At 37.1% G+C, this 24587-nt stretch overlaps 1 protein-coding gene and 1 pseudogene across 7 annotated transcripts in view; both read left to right on the top strand.

Annotated features, from left to right (window-relative positions):
- Nucleotides 1-24587, top strand: part of CHD6 (chromodomain helicase DNA binding protein 6) — a 225131-nt gene that overhangs the window by 92044 nt on the left and 108500 nt on the right. For all 6 annotated transcript variants that reach the window (XM_079126884.1, XM_079126885.1, XM_079126886.1 and 3 more), the window contains 3 exons: nucleotides 17577-17639; nucleotides 18634-18692; nucleotides 19354-19471. In XM_079126884.1, coding sequence (XP_078983010.1) covers nucleotides 17577-17639; nucleotides 18634-18692; nucleotides 19354-19471 — 240 coding nt within the window. The remainder of the gene's footprint in view (nucleotides 1-17576; nucleotides 17640-18633; nucleotides 18693-19353; nucleotides 19472-24587) is intronic.
- Nucleotides 10828-12983, top strand: LOC306653859 (transformer-2 protein homolog beta-like; annotated as a pseudogene). The gene has a single exon. The product of its transcript is annotated as a transformer-2 protein homolog beta-like (transcript).

Genomic DNA, 24587 nt, shown 5'->3' with positions numbered 1-24587 from the left:
AAAAAAAAAAAGTTATGTTTCACATGGTTCTTTTTTTTTTTTTTTTTTTTTTTTTAAACTGGGGATTTTACTTAGGGGCACATTACCACTACGCTACATCCCCAGTTCTATTTTTTTATTTTGAGATGGAGTCCTGCTAAGTTACTGAGTCTAGTCTCTAACTTGAGATCCTCCTGCTTCAACCTTCCAAGTCACTGGAATTGCAGGTGTGCTGCTTACAGGATCATCCTTTCATCTTGCCTTATCTTTGCTGTCCTCTTTTATGAGCCATCCTTCTTTAGGGTACAACTTTTAGACCCTCACCTGTTCTGTGAAGTCCAGGCTGTTCTCTCTTTTTGAACTCTCATTGGACTGGTAGTTACTGTCGCACCATTTAGCATTTACCTTGGGGCATTTCTCTTTTTTTCCTTTTCCTTTTCCTTTTCCTTTTCCTTTCCTTTCCTTCTTTTTTTCTTTTGATGATAAGGAGATGGAAATTTTAATCACCCAATTTTACCAGTAACTATTATATACATGTATTGAAATATCACACTGTACCCCCATAAATAAGCTCACTTGTGCATTAATCAAAATATTTTGAAATTTTTAAGGAGATGGAAATTTTTTTAATTTTTAAAATTTGTTTTAATTAGTTTTACATGACAATAGAATGCACTTTGATACATATATATATATATATATATAATGGAGTATAATTTCTCATTCTTCTGGTTATACCTGATGTAGAATCCCACCAGACCTATAGTTATATATGTATATAGGGTAATAACATCTGATTCATTCTACTATACTTCCTATCCCCATACTTATTCCTCTCTCTTAGAAATCCCCTCTACCTAATCTAAAGTAACTCTGTTCTTCTCTAACCCCACCCCCAACCCTCCATTGTGAATTAGCATCCCCGTATCAGAGAAAACATTTGGCTTTTGGTTTTTTGGGATTGGCTTATTTTGCTTAGCATAATATTTTCCAGCTTCATTCATTTAATGGCAAATGGCATAATTTTGTTCTTCTTTAAGGCTGAGTAATATTCCATTGTATGTGTGTGTATATATATATATATATATATATATATATACCACATTTTAAAAATCCATTCATCTGTTGAAGGGCACCTAGGTTGATTTCATAATTTAGTTAATGTAACTTGAGCTGCTACATTGATGTGTAGCTGCATGACTGTAATAGGCTGATTGGGGCAAATGGTGGTTCCATTCCAAGTTTACTGAGGAATCTTCATACTGCTTTCCATAATGGTTGCACCAATAGAAGAAAATGGAGGCCCAAATCTCCACATGTCAGCTTAGGATCTGACTTCCTTAATAAGACTCCTAAAGTGCAAGAAGTAAAATCAAGACTCAGTAAATGGGACAGATTCAAACTAAAAAACAACTTCTCAGCAAAGGAAACAATCAATAATGTGAAGAGAGAGCCTGCAAAATGGGAGAAAATCTTTACCACATACACCTCAGATAGAGCATTAATCTCCAGGATATATAAAGACCTCCAAAAACAACACCAAAAAATCAAACAGCCCAGTCAATAAATGGACTTAGGAACTGAATAGACACTTCACAGAAGAAGAAATACAATCAACAAATATAAGGAAAAATATTCAACATCTTTAGCAGTTACAGCAATGCAAATCAAAACTACTCTAAGATTTCATCTCACTCCAGTCAGAATGGCAATGATCAAGAATACAAACAACAATAAATGTTGGCGAGGTTGTAGGGGAAAAGGTACACTCATACATTGCGGGTGGGAATGCAAATGGATGCAACCAGGTTGGCTTTGAACTTTCGATCCTCCTGCCTCAACCTTCTGAGCTGCTGGGAGCTTCTGGGATTACAGGAGTTGGCCACTTCCCTGCTACCCTGGGGCATTTCTAAGACAAATGTTTATTGGGTTTTCCCTAGGTGAGTGTGAAATCTTTGATACAGTGCACCAAGCTCAAGGCCACTTTTGAACCTTCCATGGCAAGCTGTAAATGTTTGTTGATCTAAAAAGTGGTTTGCTTACTGGACCCCTCCTAATAGTTTGCTAAATAAAAGTAAATGAGTGGTTAGTTGAGGTTTGGGACGAATAGGGTTAAGTTTTTGTGATTTCCCCCACACACACTAAGAATAAAATTTTTCAATTATATGAATCTCTGACATACAAGTAAATGAATTAAAATGGTCTTCCTTGAAGGATAATTTGAGAAAATTCCAAGCAGTTAAGAACAGATGGTGGTGATGGAAGTGTGTTTGGCAGGAAGATTTAGTTTATATCTGTGTGTATCTGTGTACACTGAGTGTTTATACACATATGATCATGCTTATGCACAATTGCTGTCTAGGAAAAATAAATCTTGACTTTCCAGTTTCCTGCCTACTTTGATGTGTATTTGGGAAGTGCTATTCCCTTTTCCTTTTATTAAGATGGAATAGAAACCTGTTTTCAGTGTTTTGATGATCACAGCTAATTTTTAATTCTTATAATTTTCCATTCATATAAAACTAGCGACAGAAGAGAGACAAAAGTATATTTTTCAGAGATGCCTATATGCATAGCAAAACTATAAAGGAGACCAGGTAAAGGAGAACTCTGCAAGTTGAGGTGGAAGCAAAGTGAGAAACGGGGCTTGAGGGCGAGAGCACACCTAGGGTACTTCTCTTGTTTCTTGACCTGGGCAGGGGTTACAGCCTGAGTGTTTGCTTTATCACTCTTTGTTAAGCTGTTTTTTTAAAAAGACACACCAGTTCTTTAACTCTAGTGCTGAACCCCCCCGTTTTTAAAATGTGCTAAAAGATAAATTTAAATTTTATTTCAGACTCCTTAATTTTTACTTGAAAATTTTCTGTAGTAAAGAATGTTTTAAGCCTTATATCCTTTTAATGCTCAGAATAAAGATCTGTTCTTTCTTATCCATGCATTAACATTTTGTTAGATTTGGTTCTAGTAAACACACTGAGGAGCAATCAAAATCCTACTACGAGAAGCCATCTCTTATCTGTTCTTTGTGGTAGGTAAGAATAGAATATTTGTCCAGTTGGTGTCACATATCTGTAGTCCCAGCAATTTGGGAGACAGAGGGAACGACCTATGCCAAGTCCCTGAGGGAAAAGCATGTTTACTATGTATGAAGAACAGACAAGGAGCCTTGAGAGGTGGCAAATGAGGTGGGAGGGTGATGTAGATCCTGCAGGTTTTGAAGACCATTGGAAAGTCTTTGGTATTACTCTGAGTTAAAGAGAAGCCTTTTAAGCAGTAAAAGTAGAGGAGTGAAATACTAAAAAGGGTAATTCTGCATGTTTTTTTGAAACGTCTTGTGGGATGAGAATAACAGCAGGGAGGCCAGTTAGTAGGCTCTTGGGAATAATCTGGGTGAGAAATGAAGGTGGTATTGGCCAGGGTAGAAGCAGTGGAAAGGATGAGAAATGGACTGGCTTCTGGACATACTTTAAAGGTGGAAACAAACAAAATTTCTTAGCCAATCAGATATGGTGTATGGAGAAAAAAGAGAAATAGATTACATCAGGATTTTTGGTTTGAGTACCTAAAAGATAGAGTTTGCTTCACTCAGGTGGGAGAGGACTATGTGGGGTCAGGGATGGGGAACAGGAGTGTTGGCTAGAAGAACAGGCTAGGAGTTTAGTTTGGGGATATTTTAAATTTAATCAGGTGGGGATAGCAAGTGACAACTAGATTACAATTAAGAATCTGTTGTCAGAGTGGGAGGTTCTGAGCTAGATGTTTAAATTTGCCAGACATCACAGTGGAGCCATGAGACTAGATGAGATCAGCAAGATAATGAGTATAGACAGAAAAAGAGAAGAACCCTAAAAACTAGGCTCCAAGCAACTCCAGTGATAAGTTACTATAAGATTTTCCCTACCTATAAGGTTGAGCTAGGCCAACACTCGCCTACAATGTTGAAGGGGTTAGGTTGCAAAAATTTATTTTTAAAGACATCTAGATCCAAGATGGTGGACTAGAGGGAGGCTGCGTTCCTTGTTGCTCCTTAACTCCAGTTTCAAGCAGAGGATATCTGTTCCTTGGTGAGGCAGTTTTTGCTGCTTATCGATCCCCTCCTGTTTACCCCATCTGTCTGCTGTGATCACCTGCAGTCTGGCAGCATATCGACGCCTTTTTTGAGTGCAGATTGGTCACTGTCAGGCGTCGATCATCTGCCATTTGCCTGCCTCTTGCCTTTGTCCATGGCCTGCCTTACACCTATCCATCACCCAACGCACGAGGTTCACCTCCCGATCGTCTGACAACAGTCAGCAAACTGATCGCCGACCGCCAGTGGAGTACCAGCTGCCTGCTGTTGCCTGGAAGTTCACTGTCACAGTACCTGCAGGTTTGGATTACACATGGCTGCTGCCATTTTGAGATAACAGCCAGGCCCCGTGGACACCTGGCTGGAATGACTGAGCCCCATCTCCAGGATCCCTCAGCCCGACCGATCACTCCCTGCCTCTGTGGCCCTCACATCGACTGACTGCTCCCTGCCTCCAGGACCCCCAGACCAACTGACTGCGCCCTATCACCGGGACCCCAGACCTACTGATTGTACCCAGCCTCCAGGATCCTGCAACCACACCAAACATACCTGACCTCCAGGACCCCTGCCGGACCAACCGCATCCCGCCTCCAGGACTTCCAGCTGACCACGGCCACACTTTGAGCTGCAGCTCCCCATTTGCCAACACATTTGGAAGCCAGAGCAGCCATCTTGGATAATCCTGGAAGCCGTAGCTCCGATCTTTAGGTGGGGCAAATCCCATCCTGAGACGCCTGCTGGAGGCTTGAAGCTCACTGTCAGGTACCTCTCATGCATCAGGCTACTGAAGACAGGGAGGTTTCATTAGTATATGACTGTGATACTGTAGATTTTCTTTTTTCTCCTTACTGAAAAAATTTAAGTTTTTATTTCTTGCTCTCATTTCCTTTTGTTTACCTGTTCCCTCAGAGTCTCTTTCTCCTCTTTTTGCATCCAGTTTCTTTTGATTACACTCTCACCCTTTTGATTTTCTAGAACTTCTGTATATTCTTTTCTTATCCCATTAACACCATATTCTGCATCCCTCTGCATCCTCTTTGTCCTCCATTTGAAACTGCAGACCTTCTTGCAAATCTGTTTCTTTTACTGAATATAATATTTGAACTCGTTCTGTTTATTTTGTTATTGTCCTCATAGGGGCTATTTGGTCTAGGATTGCATACTGTCTGAATTGGGCGCTGCTAATACTGATCTCCCCTTAAAGAAAGGGTTTTGGAAACCTATGGGACCACTATAATCCTATAGGGGGAAATCTGCAATACCCCAGGTCTGCACTGCTAGAGGGGAAGATACATGAACAACATGAAAAAATGAGGGAAGAAAATGATCCAAAAAAATCTAGATTCTATATTAATAGAATCCAATGAGAGTATGTAAGAAGAAATGTCAGAAAAGGACTTCAGATTATACATGATTAAGATGATTTGTGAGGCAAAGGATGAGATAAGAGAGCAAATGCAGGCAATGAATGATAATACGAATTAGCTGAAAGAGCACCTGCAGGAATCAAAAGTTCATTTCAACAAAGAGATAGAGATTCTCAAAAAAAAAAAAAAAAAAAAAAAAACAGAAATCCTTGAAATGAAGGAAACAATAAACCAAATAAAAAACTCAATGGAAAGCATCACCAAAAGACTAGACCACTTGGAAGACAGAACCTCAGACATTGAAGACAAAATATTTAATCTTGAAAATAAAGTCGCCCAAACAGAGAAGATGGTAAGAAATCATGAACAGAATTTCCAAGAACTGTGGGACATCATGAAAAAAACCAAATTTAAGAATAATTGGGATTGAGGAAGGCACAGAGATATAAACCAAAGGAATGAACAACCTATTCAATGAAATAATATCAGAAAATTTCCCAAACCTGAAGAATGAAATGGAAAATCAAATACAAGAGACTTACAGAACACCAAATGCACGAAATCACAACAGGTTCACACCAAGGCACATTATAATGAAAATGCCTAACATTCAAAATAAAGATAGGATTTTGAAGGCCTCAAGAGAAAAGCATCAGATTACATATAGGGGGAAACCAATATGGATAGCAGCAGACTTCTCAGCCCAGACTCTAAAAGCTAGAAGGACCTGGAACAACATATTTCAAGCTCTGAAAGAACATGGTTGCCAACCAAGAATCCTATACCCAGCAAAACTAACCTTCAGATTTGAAAATGAAATAAAACCCTTCCATGATAAACAAAAGTGAAAAGAATTTACAAATAGAAAGCCTGCGTTACAGAATTTCTCAACAAAATATTCCATGAGGAGGAAATGAAAAACAACAATGGAGGTCAGCAAAGGGAGGAACTACCTTAGAGAAAAACCACTCAAAGGAAAAACCAAGCCAACTTAAAAACTAAAAATAAGCAAAATGACTGGGAATACAAATCATTTCTCAATAATAACCCTGAATGTTAATGGCCTAAATTCATCAATCAAAAGACATAGACTGGCATAATGGATTAAAAAGAAAGACCCAACAATATGCTGCCTGCAAGAGACTCATCTCATAGAAAAAGACACCACAGACTAAAGGTGAAAGGATGGGAAAAAACCTACCATGCACATGGACTCTGTAAAAATGCGGGGGTTTCCATCCTTATATCAGATAAAATGAACTTCAAGCCAAAGTTAGTCAGAAGGGATAAAGAAGGACATTTCATACTGCTTAAGGGAACCATAAATCAGGAACACATAACGATAGTAAATATTTATGCCCCAAACAATGGTGCATCCCTGTACCTCATACAAATCCTTCTCAATTTCAGGAATCAAATAGACCACAACACAATAATTCTGGGTGACTTTAACATACTGCTGTCACCACTAGATAGATCTTCCAAACAAAAACCAACCAAAGAAACCATAGAATTAAATAACACAATCAATAACCGAGACTTAATAGACATACATAGAATATTCCATCCATCAATGAGTGGATTCACTTTCTTCTCAGCAGCACATGGAACCTTCTCGAAAATAGACCTTATGTTATGCCACAAAGCAGCCCTTAGGAAATGCAAAAAAATAGAGCTACTGCCTGGTGTTCTATCAGATCATAATGGACTGAGAGTAGAAATCAATGACAAAATAAAAAACAGAAATTACTCCAACACCTGGAGACTAAATAATATGCTATTGAATGAAACATGGATAACAGAAAACATCAGGGAGGAGATAAGAAAATTCTTAGAGGTCAGAACAAAGATACAACATGTCAAAATCTCTGGGACACTGTGAAAGCAGTACTAAGAGGAAAATTCATTGCATGGAGTACATTCCAGAATAGAACGAAAAGTCAACAACTAAATGACCTAACATTACAGCTCAGAGACCTAGAAAAAGAACAGAATAACAGCAAAGTAGTAGAAGACAGGAAGTAATTAAAATCAGAGCTGAAATCAATGAAATTGAAACAAAAGAAACTATTCAAAAAATTGACAAAACAATAAGTTGGTTCTTTGAGAAAGTAAACAAAATAGACAAACCCTTAGCCACACTAACAAAGAAAAGGGGAGAGAAAACTCAAATTACTAAAATTCATGATGCAAAAGGAAATATCATGACAGACACCACTGAGATACAGAACATAATGAGAAGCTACTTTGAAAATCTGTATTCCAACAAAATCGAAACTACCGAAGACATTTGACAAATTTCTAGAGACATATGCTCTTCCCAGACTGAACCAGGAGGACATACACAATTTAAACAAGTAAATATCAAGCAATGAAATAGAAGAAGCCATTAAAAACCTACCATCCAAGAAAAGCCCAGGACCAGATGGATTCTCAGCCGAGTTCTACAAGACCTTCAAAGAAGAACTCATTCCAGTACTTCTCAAAGTATTCCAGGAAATAGAAAAGGAGGGTATTCTACCAAACTCATTCTATGAAGCTAATATCACCCTCATACCCAAACCAGGCAAAGGCACATCAAGGAAAGAAAATTTTAGACCAGTATCCTTGATGAGTATAGATGCAAAGATCCTTAACAAAATATTGGCAAACCGTATCCAAAAACATATTAAGAAAATCGTGCACCACGATCAAGTGGGGTTCATCCCTGGAATGCAAGAATGGTTTAACATCTGTAAATCAATAAATGTAATCCATCACGTCAATAGACTTAAGGATAAGAATCATATGGTTATTTCAGTTGACGCAGAAAAAGCGTTTGACAAAATACAACACCCCTTCATGCTCAAAACACTAGAAAAAATAGGTATGGTAGGAAGATACCTGAACGTTGTAAAAGCTATTTATGCTAAGCCCATGGCCAACATCATTCTTAATGGAGAAAAACTGAAACCATTCCCTTTAAAAACGGGAACAAGACAGGGATGTCCTCTTTCACCACTTCTATTCAACATTGTCCTCAAACCTCTAGCCAGAGCAATTGGGCAGACTAAAGAAATTAAAGGGATACGAATAGGAAAAGAGGAACTTAAGCTGTCACTATTTGCTGACGAAATGATTCTATATTTAGAGGATCCAAAAACCTCCTCCAGAAAACTTCTAGACCTCATCAGTGAATTCAGCAAAATAGCAGGCTATAAAATCAACACGCATAAATCTAAAGCATTTTTATATGCAAGCGATGAAACAGCTGAAAGAGAAATGAGGAAAACAACTCCATTTGCAATAGCCTCAAAAAAAAAAAAAAAAAAAAACTTGGGAATCAATCTAACCAAAGAGGTAAAAGATCTCTACAATGAAAACTTCAAAACATTGAAGAAAGAAATTGAGGAAGACCTTAGAAGACGGAAAGATCTCCCATGTTTTTGGATAGGCAGAAGTAATATTGTCAAAATGGCCATACTACCAAAAAGTGCTATACAGATTCAATGCAATTCCAATTAAAATCCCAATGATGTACCTTATAGAAATAGAGCAAGCAATCATGAAATTCATCTGGATGAATAAGAAACCCAGAATAGCTATAGCAATCCTTAGCAGGAAGAATGAAACAGGGGGTATTACATTTCCAGAACTTCAACTATACTACAAAGCAATAGTATCAAAAACAGCATGGTATTGTCACCAAAATAGACAGGAAGATCAGTGGTACAGAATTGAGGACGCGGACACAAACCAAAATAAATACAATTTTCTAATACCAGACAAAGGTGCCAAAAATATGCAATGGAGAAAAGATAGCCTCTTCAACAAATGGTGCTGGGAAAACTGGAAATCCATATGCAACAGAATGAAACTAAACCCCTATCTCTCACCCTGCACAAAACTCAACTCACAATGGATCAAGGACCTTGAAATCAGACCAGAGATTCTGCATCTTATAGAGGATAAAGTAGGTCTACATCTTCAACTTGTTGACTTAGGATCAGACTTCCTTAACAGGACTCCCATAGCACAAGAAATAAAAGCAAGAATCAATAACTGGAATAGATTCAAACTAAATAGCTTTCTCTCAGCAAAGGAAACTATCAGTAATGTGAAGAGAGAGCCTACAGAGTGGGAGAATATCTTTGCCACTCATACTTCAGATAGAGCACTAATTTCCAGAATATATAAAGAACTCAAAAAACTCTACACCAAGAATACATATAACCCAATCAACAAATGGGCTAAGGATATGAACAGACGCTTCACAGAAGAAGATGTACAAGCAATCAACAAACATATGAAAAGATGTTCACCATCTTTAGTAATAAGAGAAATACAAATCAAAACTACACTAAGATTCCATCTCACCCCAATTAGAATGGTGATTTTCAAGAATATAAGCAACAATAGGTGTTGGCGAGGATGTGGGGAAAAGGTACACTCATACATTGCTGGTGGGGCTGCAAAGTAGTGCAGCCACTCTGGAAAGCAGTGTGGAGATTACTTAGAAAACTTGGAATGGACCCACCATTTGACCCAGCTATCCCACTCCTCGGCCTATACCCAAAAGACTTAAAATCAGCATACTACAGAGATACAGCCACATCAGTGTTCATAGCTGCTCAATTCACAATAGCCAGACTGTGGAACCAACCTAGATGTCCTTCAGTTGATGAATGGATAAAAAACTGTGGTATATATATACAATGGAATATTACTCAGCTATAAAGAATAATAAAATCATGGCATTTGCAGGCAAATGGATGAAATTGGAGAATATCATGCTAAGTGAGATAAGCCAATCTGAAAAAACCAAAGGAAGAATGATCTAGTTGATAAGCAGATGATGACACATAATGGGGGGCGGGAGGGGGGCAAGAATGGAGGAAGGAGGGACTGTATTAGAAGGAAAAGAGGGGTGGCGGGGAGGAAAAAATAACAGAATGAATCAAACATTAATACCTATGTAAATGTATGATTCCGGAAATCATATGCTGTTCCTCCATGTGCAAACAGGAACAACATGTATCCATTTGTTTACAATAAAAAAAAAAAGACATCTAATAGTTGTGAAAGCATCAAGAATTGTATTTATTTGGGTTTGTGTCCATGTCCTCTATTCTGTACCACTGCTCTTCCTGTCTATTTTGGTGCCAATACCATGCCGTTTTTGTTACTATTGCTTTGTAGTATAGCCGAAACACATAGAGAAAAAGAAGGCCAGAAAAGAGCAAAACATGAGACAAGTGGGATGCAGTAGAAAGGTCTAATATATTTCTGACTGAAGTCCTAGGCATAGAGGAGAGGGGAGCAGAGCATCATTTGAAGATAGAATTGATGACCAAAATTGGGCAAACCTATAGAAGATGTCAACCAATACACTTAAATAAGGCAACCCCTGTGTAGGAAAACACCAAGAAAAAAAAAGAAAACTGCACTTAGGCATATCTTGCACCGTATAAATCAGAGGCTGAAAAACAATCTTAAAAGCCATTGGAGGAAAATTGGGAATTTTAATTTGGGAATAAGAAATGATTCCACCATCATCATTTGTATTCAGAAGTATTCTGGAGGATATGACCATGACAATAAGAAAAAAAAAAAAAAGAAATAAGAAGTTTAAAGATTAGAAAGGAAGGTATAAAACTGTTATTTACAAATAATATGACTGTGTTTACGAAAATTTCAACAAAATCTATAAACCACTAGAATTAATGTGGATTTAGCTAAGTTGCTATATATAAAAATCATACACAAAAAATCTTTTTCTATGAACTAGCAACATGAAATGGGGAAAGAATAGTTACAAAGTTCCATTTGTAATGGTATCAAAAGTATCACATACCCTGGAATAACTCAAAAGACTTGCAAGCCCTCTATAGTGGAGCACAGTACTGAGAGAAATTAAAGATCTAAACAAGGGAGAATACATACATACATATATATTATTTTTCAATAGTGTTAAGATATGTATAATTCAGTCCCAGTCAGAGTCCAAGCAGGGCAGTTTTGTGAGTGAAGATGTATGTAGAAATGCTGAGGACCTAGAATTCCCTAAGGCGATCTTGAAAAAACAACAAAGTTGGAAGACATACTCTAAGTGAGACTTTGTAATCCAGCTACAAGAATAAAGACAGCCAGGCACAGTGGCAGATGCCTGTAATAAAACAACTCAGGGAGCCCGTGCGGAGGTGGTGCGGGTGTTTCAGCTCTGAGCGGCTCAGCAACCCATGCGTCCTGCGAGGCTGCGGTGGAGCCTCTAGAGAGAAGGTGCAAGAGGTTGGAAGCTTTGATTGGAGCAGCAACAATGAGCAGTGATGTCAGGCAGGAGTCATGAGCCACAGGGGCGAGCAGAACTACGGAAATCTGGTTCTGCTTCCAGAAGTGGAAGTGCTCACGGATTGAGGAAATCTGCAAGGCATATCCCTGCAAGGTCTTGCTCCAAGGAAGATTCCAGATGTTCCAGATCAAAGTCCAGGTCCAGATCTGAATCTAGGTCTAGATCCAGAAGAAGTTCTGGGAGGCATTATAGAAGGTCCCGGTCCCGTTCCAGTAGCAGGTCTTAGCAGTCGAGATTGTTGCAGATGGCACAGCCACAGTGATGCTCCCATGTCTACTCGAAGGCGCCATGTTGGTAGTTGGGCAAATCCTGACCCCAGTTGTTGTCTTGGAGTGTTTGGGTTGAGCTTATATACCACAGCAAGAGATCTGAGAGAAGTGTTCTCAAAATATGGCCCCATTGCTGATGTGTCTATTGTATGTGACCAGCAGTCTAGGCGTTCAAGAGGATTTGCCTTTGTATATTTTGAAAATGTAGATGATACCAAGGAAGCTAAAGAACGTGCCAGTGGAATGGAGCTTGATGGATGTAGAATTAGAGTTGATTTCTCTGTAACAAAAAGACCACATACTCCACCACCAGGAGTTTACATTTACATGGGGAGACCAACCTATGGAGGCTTACGCTGTTTGGATTATTATGACAGAGGATATGATCGAGGCTGTGATGTTCAGGACTACTACAGCAGATCATACAGAGGAGGAGGCGGAGGAGGTGGTGAATGGAGAGCTGCTCAAGACAGGCATCAGGTTACAGAAGGTGGTCACCTTCTCCTTCCTACAGTTGTGGAGGATACAGGTCACGATCCAGATCTCCATCCTACTCACCTTGTCACCATTAAAACATGAAGTTGAAGACTTTCTGAAACCTGCCCTAGAGCTGGGATATTGTTTGTGGACAATATTTTTTATTGTCTCATGTTTAAAAAGTGAACAGTGCCTAGTGAAGTTAGGTGACTTTTATACCTTTTATGATGACTACTTTTGGTGGAGTCGAAATGCTGTTTTCATTCCACATTTGTGTAGTTCCGTGCTTTGTTCAAAGTTAAGTGTTTTCAGAAAAGTGTGTTTTACATATATATTTTTACAGTCTAAATTTCGACTGCTGAGAAGTTTCTGTTGTACAAAACTTCATTTAAAAGGTTTTTCTACTGAATCCAGGGTGTTCTGAAGATTGAAGCCTGTGTGTAAAATGCTACCAAATGGCAAAAAAGCAACAATAAACAATTTGATTTTTACTTTTCTTTCTAACATATCAATGCTTAGAACTATTTGAATTTGTCAGTAGTAAATTTGAAGACAACACTGCCCATTTTCCTTCAATCCATGAAACATAAACCATATTTAATATACCTGCAACTAAATGTTAAAAAATATGCCCTGTAACTCTGTACTGCTAGTATTAGAACTAATAATCTTTCAAGACAGCAAATGCTTAATGCTTATCAATGTGGATTTGTCAGCCTTTACGTAATCTGTATCATAGCAGAGAATAAGAAAGAGTTACACATTGTATCCCTTAAGGCTGTTTCTTAAAGCTGTTATAAGGGGATAATGGTATTTGAACTAGTTATCAGCAAGTGACAATACATCCCACCACAAATGTACTCTTGTTCTGGTTTTTAGACAATAGCAAAAAAAACTGGGTGCTTCAGAGTGTGGGAGAAGAGAAGGGAACACTACACCTGTGTCATGGATAAACTGAAGACTTTGCCTGTTCATTTTTTAAATATTATTTTCAGGTCCTTTGCTTACCAAAGGAGGTCCAGTTTCACTCAAATGTTTTGAGAACTGTGTTAAATAAATGCAAATGAAGATACAAAAAAAATAAACGACTCAGGAGGCTAAGACAGGTGGATTACAAGTTTGAGGCCAGCCTTAGCACCTTAGCAAGGCCCTCTCAGCAACTTAGTGAGACACTGTCTCAAAATTAAAAAGAGAGAGAGGGGGTGGGGGGGAGGACGATGGCGATGTGGCTCAGTGGTAAAATGCGCCTGGTTAAATCCACAATTAAAAGAGAAAAAGAAGGAAAAAAGGACTTAAAGACAGTGTAGCATTGTTGTGAGAAGAGACAAATTTACTAATGAAACAAAATAGAGCTATATTATACAGTGTGGACACTACCAGTCATGTATGGCCATTGAGTACCTGAAATGTGGCTAATCAAATTGAGGTGTGCTACACTCGTAAAGTATATGCTATATCTTGAAGGTGTAGTATGAGAAAAAGAATTTAAAGTTTTTCCTTAATTTTTATATTGATTACGTGTTGAAATGATATTTTGGGTTTGTTGGTTTAAATATACTGTTAAAATCAGTTGCATCTGTTTGTTTCTACTTTTATAATGTAACTACTAGAAGATTTAAAAGATTAGATATGTGGCATAATGGCCATAGTACCAACAGAGATTTATTAAACTGGACACAAAAAATATTACTCATAAGACAAAAGATTGATAAAGTAGATTATGTAAAACTTCTTTTTATCAAAACACAAACTTAAGAGATTGAAAAGATAAACCATAAACTGGTAGAATATGTTTGTAATCTATATATTTAACAGAGGACTCTTATATAAAAACATATATTTTAAAACTATATATAAATAAAAAAAGGACAATCTACAAAGTAGGCAAATAGCTTGGATAGGAGGTTCACAGAAGAGGATGTCCAATGGCTAATAATCTTATGACAAGGAACTCAGCGAGGATCCTTATTTACAGGGAAATGTGAGTTAAAGAGACAATACTTCATATCCACTAGAATGGCTAACATGTGAAAGATTGATATCCCCAGGAACTCTAAAATGTTGCTTGTGGATATAAAAATTGTTAAATTCACTTTGGGGGAAAATACGGCAACATCTGTTAAAACTAAATATATACCTACTCCATAACCCAGTATTTCTGCTCTTAGGTCTGTAGCCAAGATAAGTGAGCATATTTTTCCTCCAAGAGACATACAATTTCTGTGAACTTTATGCATAATATAAAAATTGGAAGCAACACAAATATTCTTCGGTAGTAAAGTAGACAAATAGTGGTGTATTTATGTAACAACACTTGCACAGTATTAAGAAAGAATGAATAGCATTCTGTATGATTTCATCTACATGAAGTCTAATAATAGGCAAAACGAATCTATAATGGTAGAAGTCTCATAGTTGCTTCCAATAGGTCACAGCATCTTCCAGAATGTTGGAAAGGTTATATAACTTGGTCTGGGTGAAATTTATATTAGTGTGTATGTATGTTGAAATTCATCAAGATAGATACTTGAGATTTATTTGTGGTAAAACCTCAGTAACTAACCATTATGTTAGTATCTCTAATAATTCTTTGATGATGAAGAGTGTGTTCATGTGTATGTATAGTCTTTTATTTTTCTAAGACTGGTGCACAGCCATAAAATGTGCTTGATAAATAATGTGGAGTGGAAATTTAGAAAGGAAATGAATTAAGAATCTGGGAAGGAATTAGCTAATCTCTTAACTTAGAGCTTGTTCCTTTGCTGACTGTTCACTTGGTATAGTCAGAATTTTTTGCCTGTAAGGGCTGTGATAGTAGTCCTTGCCACTCATGAAAGTACACCTAACTTTGGCCCTGTGCACATTACCATCAAACATGGTATTCTGTGCTTACAGAGAAGATTACTTTTTAATTAAGTGATGTAGATCAAGAATAATAGTCATCATCTGTGGCCCCAGAGAGTTTGATACAGAGCTGTATTTCCTCATTGTATTTCCTTCTATCTCTCGTTTCTTTTTCTTATTTAGCATTCAACAAATAAGGATCCCCACCCTCAGAAGATTTATATTGTAAAGGGTCAAAATAGGCAATGAGCAATAACAGCCCCCCTCCTTTCCTCACCTGTGCTCAGGGTCAAGCAGAATAGAAATTTAAGCAAAAAAACAGAAGCTTAGTCTATATTCCAGTCTCTGCTGTTGTAAGTATAGTTCTTTTGCTGCCTTTTTTTTTTTTTTTTCTTAATTTTTATGGTCTTTTTATTTTTTTAGTTGTAGATGGACATAATACCTTTATTTATTTTTGTTTTTATGTGGTGGTGAGGATCAAACCCAGTGTCTCACACTTGCTAGGCAAGTGCTCTACCGCTGAGCCACAACCCCAGCCCATCAGTTGCCTTCTTAACGAGCCGCAAGAAACAACTTTTATCGTTTTGGATTAACTTTGTTATGGCCCCTAGCACAATGGCATGTGTCTGAAGGAGTATAGTAAATATTTGTAACCTTTGAAAGCATCTGCTAGTGTGTGCTTACTGATTTCTATAAATCTTTGCTGCCATATCCCCTTCCTTCTCCCTCTTCCCTCCTTTTTAACTACTATCACGTTTCTGTGGAAAACTTAATTTGGGATCTTAAGAGCTAAAATATTTTCTGATAGTGGTATGGCTTTAGGTTGGTTGCAGGTGATACTCAGCACAAATTATCCTTCTGGAAGAATGTTCCAACCAGGAACCTAGAATAGTGAATTTGGCAGTTGGGGTGGTTGTGATGAGTGTTCTTTCCATGCACTGTTTAAAGTCTCATATTGTGATAGTGGGAAAGGTCATAGTACATAGAAATCTACTTAGAATCGTAGAAAGAGGGTTAAACATAAGAATATCTGACTCAGTGTATCCTTTTTAAGTTTGTCATTTTTGCTGCAGTTTTTTTTATCATAAATAATCTGTACAGGTGTGGTGGCACACACCTGTAATTTCAGCAACTCATGACTGAGGCAAGAGAAGCACAAGTTCAAGGACAACCTCAGCAACTTGGAGACCCTGTGTCAAAAATTGTTTAAAAGGACATGTAATGTAGCTCAGTGGGAGAGAGCCCCTGGGTGCAATCTATAGTACTGCAAATAAATAGGTATATTTATACATATATACATACATGTAATACATACTCTGTAGAAAGAGATTAGTAGCCTAGAAAGTTTGATGTGTTTCCAGGGAAGGAAGGAAGGAGGGAAGGAGTTTGTTTTCATTTGGGATTCACAGTCAAGAGGGTCAGTAAAACAAACCATTTCCAGGTACAGAGAGGGAAGATAGTACAGTGTAATAGAGCATTATCATGCTTTCTTTTTGCATAGTGCTACTGTTCAAAATATATTCTCATATACCATTTTATCCTCCCTGTAACCCAGTGAGGTATTTTTTCTACTACTATTTGGAAACTTAAGTGATATCTGTTGACTTGCCCAAAGTCGATAGCTGGTAGGTGTTGGAGTCCAGACCTTCTGATCTAAAGCCTCCAGATTCTTTTCTGCTTTAGATCTCTGAAAATTTTATGCAGCAGCATCTAAAAAGCTTTGCAGAGAAGGGATATCCCAGGACCAATTTTAGTGATGCTAAAGGCAGATCTGAAATTGAGTCTGAAAATTAGAATGACTTCTCTGGTCATTTGATGGGGTGGTTCCCAAAGGTTATAACCTACCTCATTAAATTCTAGCTTATCTAAATGTGTGCCATCTTTCAGTCACTCTGTGGGCTGATGGGAGGGAGGCTTCAGTACTCAAAGGAGGATTTTTGAATGAAGTAGTCCCTGTTTTAGTACAAATTGAGCAACCCTAGTCCAAAATAGTCTGAAATCTGAAAAAATTTTGAGCACCAACATGTTGCTCAAGAAGTTTTGAATTTCAGATTTTTGGATTAGCAATACTCAACTGGTAATCAATGAAAATACTCCAAAATCTGACAAACTGTGAAATCTGAAGCACTTCTGGCCCCAAGTGTTTCAGATAAAGGGTACTCAACCCATGCATCTTAGAGACTTATTCTCTTGGACTTTAGTTCCCGTAACTTACTTTCTTTTTTAATCTCTGTCTCCAGGAGCCTCCAGAAGATGATGCAAACATCATTGAGAAGATCCTGGCATCTAAGACTGTCCAGGAGGTTGGTGACTCATGTTTCTAGTTCTCATATCACTGGAATAGATTGCACCCTTTGTGAAGAGATACTCGACTAGAGAACCTAAAATGATCATTCTTAGCTGGAGTGAGAGCTTGGCAAGAGTGTTGTCTGGCTGGTCAACACTTATTTTTACTCCCACGGAGGATTTTAGTACATAAAATTCTTAAGTATCTAGAATGACTCAAACTGATAATTTTCTCTGTTATAAACCTAGCAAAAGGTATTATTTATCCTTAGTTTTTATGGCCCATTAAGCCAGCAGGGACCAAAAAGAAGAGAGAGAAAAATATTCATAATGGAAACATGATGAGTTTCTTTCCTTAAGCATCTCAGTGCCATTGTAGGAATCCCCCTGAGAAAATCTGAGTGAGAGAGTACATTGGTGCCAGTGAGAGCATGGATTGATCTTTACTTCCAGTATTTAAGAAAGGAAACTTCCTGAGCTGGGGTTGTGGCCCAGTGTTAGAGCATACACCTGGCGTGTGTGAGGCACTGGGTTTGATCCTCAGTACCACATAAAAATAAATAAATAAAATAAAAGTATTATGTCCATCTAAAACAAAAGAAAGAAAGTAAACTTCCTTACCACTGTTTCAGATGGAAACTAGGATGCAAGCAGTTAATGAAGTCAGTTCTGTACCAGGCTCTGGTCCTAACGTTTTTCAAAGTCCTGGGCCATCTTGGGTTTCTTAGCTGAATGCTGTCAGGCCTGAAACCTGGAAGGGCACCCAGGAAGGTGTTTTTGTTTTTGGTTTTTTGTTTGTTTTGTTTTCTGTTTCTTTTTGTTTTGTTTTCGTTCAGTCTTTGGAAAACCAGAACATTAGCTTGTCAGGAAGGGCTTGGGAAAAATGAAAATATCCTTAAGAAATCTTTACTAAAATTGGGCAGAGGTGTTGATGTATGCTTTTTTTTTTTTTCCTCACACAAGTGAATAATCTGCCTGGGATCTGCGCTAACTGCCTGCTATTGGTTACAGGTTCACCCAGGAGAACCTCCATTCGACCTAGAGCTGTTCTACGTTAAGTATAGAAATTTGTACGTCTATTTAGTATGTTATGTGTATTTGGATTTAATATAAATAAAACTTCCCTTTTCTTGACACTTTATTATCTTACATTATTAGAAATTGACCCTGAAGGCATGATCCATTGATCTTGGCTCACTCAAGTTCACCTTGAGTTGAGACATGCTCAACTTTGACTGCAGTAGAATCACTTGGAGGACTTTTTAATATTACTAAAGCCCTTGTTCCACCCAGGACCAGTTGATTGGGTCTGAGTGGGCCCCAGAGATTGATAATTTTTACAAGGTTCTTGGGAAAATTCTGATGGGCACCCAGGGTGGGAAACCACTGTCCTGCAGCATATATTCTTTTTCCTTCTTGCAATTTTCCCCTCTCAGCTACCTATCCACTTCCACTAATGTGTATTTGATAGCTTGACCATATCTACCCCTCCTGCTCTGAGCCGGTTTCTTTAGAAGCCACAGAGAGCTCTCTTATTTGGAATTACACCATTTTGTATGATTTTCTGTTGTTGCCCTTTAGGGCAAGGCCTTTCTAAACATAGTCTCCAGCAGTTTTGCAACAGACCACCCTGCTGCTTTTGTGAGAGACAGTCACTCTGATTATTGAAACTTTAAAGCTTGTCTTTTGCTAGCTGAGTGCTTGTCTCATAATTTGTATGTCTTTGGATAGTTCCTACTTACATTGTAAATGGGCCACAATGGAAGAGCTGGAAAAGGATCCTCGCATCGCACAGAAGATCAAGCGATTTAGGAATAAGCAAGCCCAGATGAAGCACATTTTCACAGAGGTGAAGCAATATTTACTGATTGATTTGACTTCTGCTTTTATTGTAACATTAAACACTGGGTTTAAGAGTCTAAGTCCAAGTTGCAGTCTGTTGCTAAGGTCAAATTGATGAGTGTGTGCTGGTTTGTAGCAAAACTAGTCTAGATTTAAGCCAAAGGAAACAAATTACCTACCAAGGTATGAGGATCAGACTTTTTAAACTGACAACTCGTAAGAACATGCATCTTGCTTTGAATACCAATAAATAGAGTGAGAAGGATATGCCTTCTCACAAAGATTTTTTCATCCCTGCCCCATCTCCATAAAAAGGACATTCCAAAAAGACTTAAAGTTTGAATGTAAAAACAAAAACAAAGCCAAAATTCTTAGAAAATAAATGACTATATTTATATAAATTTGAGAGTTTCTAAATATTGTTCCTAACAAGAGAAAAGACTGATGGATTTGAAGATGAAACAAACCTATTAATTAAAATTAAATTTATACCTATTAATGTGCTAATGGTATCCTAAGTTAATAATTAGGAAATATGGATTTACATTATGTGCATATGTTTTTCCTATTTATATAAACGCACATACTTACATGGCATAAATTATTCTTATCCAGTGGAAAATCTTTTCTATTTATATTTGCACACACACACACACACACACACATACACATTATATACGTATGTACATGTGGCAGATAGCTTTAATGAAAGGAATTCTCTTATAACTCAATAAGAATAATACAAAACTCCAGGGGCTGGGGAGATAGCTCAGTCAGTAGAGTGCTTGCCTTGCAAGCACAAGGCCCTGGGTTCGATCCCCACCACCCAAAAAAAACTCCCAAGTAGGAAAAGTGCACACATTAGCATGGAATTCAGAAAGAAGGAAAAATTGGTTACTACACAAAGATGTAGCAGATTTCACTAGTTATCAAAGAAAGGCAGATTAAAATGGAGATCTTTTAGTTTTTGCTTATCAAACATTTGAAGGTTTTAAGAGACATTTAAGGTTGTAAGGGACACTATGGTTCAACCCTGTATGGGAGCATATGTACATATTCATGTACATGTATGCGTGTGTGTGTGTGTGTATGTGTGTGTGTATATATATATATATATATGCACTATCAAAAGAGCAGTGTGACAAGAGGCCTCAGTTATCCCAAAATCTGCATGTCCTTTGGCATATCCTTTGTCCCAGAAATTGTAATTCTGTCATTTATTTTAAGGAAATTATCAAGTCTTTGCACAAAGTTTTAGCTATGGTAAAGGGTTGCTGTGAAAATTTGAAAACAAACAATGTTAGACAATAGGCATTTGTTAATTTATGCACCCTATAGAATGGAATACTGTATGTCTAGTAAAAGTAATATTGAAGGAAAAATACTAGTGATGTGGAAATATACTTAACTGTTATAAACTGTTGTGAGTGGGAAATATCAGGTTCCTACAGTAAATGAGATAGTGCCATTTCAGGTGTGCAGAATAGAAGCACCATAATAATGCATAGGAAATAGAAAATGTGTTGACTATATACATGAAAATTGGCATTTTCTCTGGTTGATGGGATCTTGATAATTTTCTTCTCCTTTTTTAGTATGTAATTTTCACTTTCATATAGATAATTTTGAAGAAAAGAAGTAGTAAAAATTATTCTTAAAATGTAAAATCACAGTACTAAACCCTAAGAGTACACTCAGATGCTGTCAAGTTATAATAGGTTGCTCCTCACTCTTGCCTAACTCATTATTCACACTTTCCTCAAGTGCTCAATTACTTTAGGGTAATGTCAGTAATCATTCCCCTTATCCCAATTTGGGATTCTTCCTATTTAACCTTAAAATTTGGCCCCAGCCTTCTCCATGTTTGTCTTTATTATTATTGGTGCATTGTAATTATATATAATAGTGGGATTCGCTATACCATATTCATACTACATGCACATTACATGATTTGGTCAGTCTCATTCCCTTTCCCTCCTCTCCTCCTTCCTCCTGATCTGCTTGTTCTACTCCACTATTCTCCCTTCTATTTTCATGAACTCTCTTCCCTTCTTTTAAAATTTCTTATTTGAATCTTATTTTACTTAGTTGAACATTTGCCACTTCCATCCATTTACCAGCCGAGTAAAACTTCTTAATCTGTTCATCTATTGACAGCACCTGGTTTGATTCCATAACTTGACTATTTTGAGTTACACTGCTATAAACATTGATGTGGCTGTATCACTGTAGTATGTTAGTTTTAGTTCTATTGGATAAATACTGAGGAGTGGTGTAACTGAGTCTTATGATGGTTCCATTCCTAGTTTTTTGAGAACTCTCCATACTGCAGTCCCACCAACAATGTATAAGTGTACCCTTTTCCCAACATCCTTGCCGGCTTTGTTGTTTGTGTTCTTGATGGTTGCCATTCTAACTAGAATGAGATAAAAGCTCATTGTAGTTTTGATTTGCCTTTCTGTAATTGCTAAGGATATTGAAAAAATTTTTAAAATTTGTTGTTCATTTGTGTTTCATCTTTTGAGAAATGTCTGTTTGATTTGTCCATTTATTGATTGGTTTATTTGGTTTTTGATGTTAAGTTTTTTGAGTTGTATATATAATTTGGATATTAATCTCTTGTCAGAAGAATAGCTTGCAAAGATTTTCTCCCATTCTGTATGCTCACTCTTCATGCTGTTAATTGTTGTGGAGAAACTTAATTTGAAGCTATCCCACTTACTGATTCTTGTTTTTTTTTTTTTTTTTTTTCCTTTGAGCTGTAGGAGTCTTATTAAGGAAGTCAGTGTCTGTGTTAATATGTTGGAGTGTTGATCCCATATTTTCTTTTACCAGTTGCAGTGTTTTTGGTCTAATTCCTAGGTCTTTGATCCACTTTGAGTTGATTTTTGTGCAGGGTGAAAGATAGTGATCTAATTTCATTCTTCTGCATATGGATATACTGTTTTCCTAGCACCATTTGTTAAAAAAAAAAAAAAATCTTTTACACAATGTTTGGTTTTGGTACCTTTGTGAAGGATCAGATGATTGTATCTGTGGATTTGTCTCTGTGTCTTTCTGTTCTATTCCATTGGTCTTCATAAGAGTATCTTGCTGGTTTTGTTACTACAGCTCTGTAGTATAATTTAAGATCAGGTATTGTGATGCCAACAGCATCACTCTTATTAGTCATTGTTGCTTTGGCTATTCTCAGTCTTTTATTCTTCCATATGAATTTTAGGACTGGATTTTTCTAGTTCCATGAAGAATGGCATTCGTCTTTTGATGGGGATTGCATTGAATCTGTACATCACTTTTGGTATATGGCCATTTTGATGATACTAATTCTACCTAACAATCTGGTAGGTCTTTCCATCTTCTAAGGTCGTCTTCAATTTCTGTTTTCAGTGTTCTATAGTTTTCACTATGGAGATTTTTTACTTCTGGTTAGATTTATTCCCAAGTATTATGATTTTTTTTTTTGAGGCTATCATGAATGGAATTGTTTTCCTGATTTCGTTCTTGGCAGATTCATTATTAGAGTATAAGAAAGCTGGTGATTTTTTGAAATGTTGATCTTGTGTCCTGCCACTTTGCTTAATTTTAGCTCTAGAAATCTTATGGAGTATTTTGGGTCTTCTAAGTATAGCAACTTGTCTTCAGCAGAAGAAATTTGATTTATTTTTCTATTTTTAATCTTTTTAATTTCCTTTTCTTAAATCTTAATGTGCTTTCAAATGTGACTGCTAATGTTTTATTAAGAATTTCTACTGGACCTGGCAGCACACACGTGTAATCCCAGCAACTTAGCCAGGACCTTAAGCAACTTAGTGAGACCCGTCTCAAAATAAAAAATAAAAAGGCTCAGTATGTAGCTTAGTGGTTAAGCGTCCCCAGGGTTCAGTCCCTAATACCAAAAAAGAAAAAAATATTGCATCTGTGTTCATCTGGGATATTGGTCTGTAGTTTTTTTCCCCTTTTTATGTCCTTATCTTATTTTGGTATCAGGGAGGTACTGGCTTTGTAGAATGAATTTTGGGTGTGTTCCCTCCCATTCTTTTTCATGGAATAATATAATTCTTTAGATATTTAGAAGTACTTGGCTGCAAATCCATCTGGTCCTAGGCTTTTTTTTGTTGGGAGGCTTTGTATTACTGTTTCAATCTTGACGCTTGATATTGATCTGTTTCTGTTTTCCGAATCCTCTTGGTTCAGTTTGGGTAAGTCATATGTCTATCAATGTCTTCTAGATTTTCCTTTATTTAGTAATGTAAATTTTCAAGAGTTCTTAATGAACTTGCTGAATTTCAGCGATGTATGTGGTCACATATCTAATTTTGTTGATTTGGCTCTAATTTTGTTGATTTGGCTCTTCTCACTCTTTGGTTAGTTTGGCTAAGGGTTTATCAATCTTGTTTTTCTTGTCTAAGAACCAATTCTTTGTTCCATTTATCCTTTGTAGTTTTTAATTCTTAATTTCATCTCTAATTTTAATTATTTTCTACCTACTGGTTTTTAGTTTGTTCTTGCTTTTCAAGGGTCTTGAGATATAAATTAGATGACTTACATGGGATCCGTTTTCTTGTTTTTTTCTTTTAAATGTGGGCACTACATTTAAACTTTCTCCTTAGAACTGCCTTCATAGTGTGCTAGCAATTTTGATATGTATCTCCATTCTTGTTTATTTTTTTTGTTTTTGTGGGCTTTTTTTTTTTTTCCTTCAAGTCAGGGCTGAATCCGGGGATGCTTTACCACTAAGCTATATCCTCAGCCCTTTTTAATTTTTAATTTTTTAAATTTTGTACCAGGAATTGAACCACTGAGCCACATCCCTAGCCCTTTTTGTTTTTAATTTTGAGACAGGGTCTTAACTGTTGCTTTGGGCCTCACTAAGTTGCCAAGACTAGCCTAGAACTTTGGGTTCCTCCTGCCTCCAGCCTCTCAGGTCTCCAAGATTACAGGCATGCATTGCCAGCCATACGGTCAGCTCTGTTCTTGTTTGTTTCTAAGAATGCCCCCCCCCATTTCTTTTATGACTCATTCATTCCTCATTCAAAAGTATATTATTTGCTCTCCATGTGTTAAAATGGATGTTAAAAATCAATGTTATTGATTTCCAATTTCATTCCATTATGATCTGATAA

The sequence above is a fragment of the Sciurus vulgaris genome, assembly GCF_902686455.1.
Source record: "Sciurus vulgaris genome assembly, chromosome: 2".
NCBI lineage: Eukaryota > Metazoa > Chordata > Mammalia > Rodentia > Sciuridae > Sciurus > Sciurus vulgaris.
The sequence above is the reverse complement of the archived record's forward strand: the minus strand, read 5'-3'. Positions and strand labels throughout refer to the sequence as shown.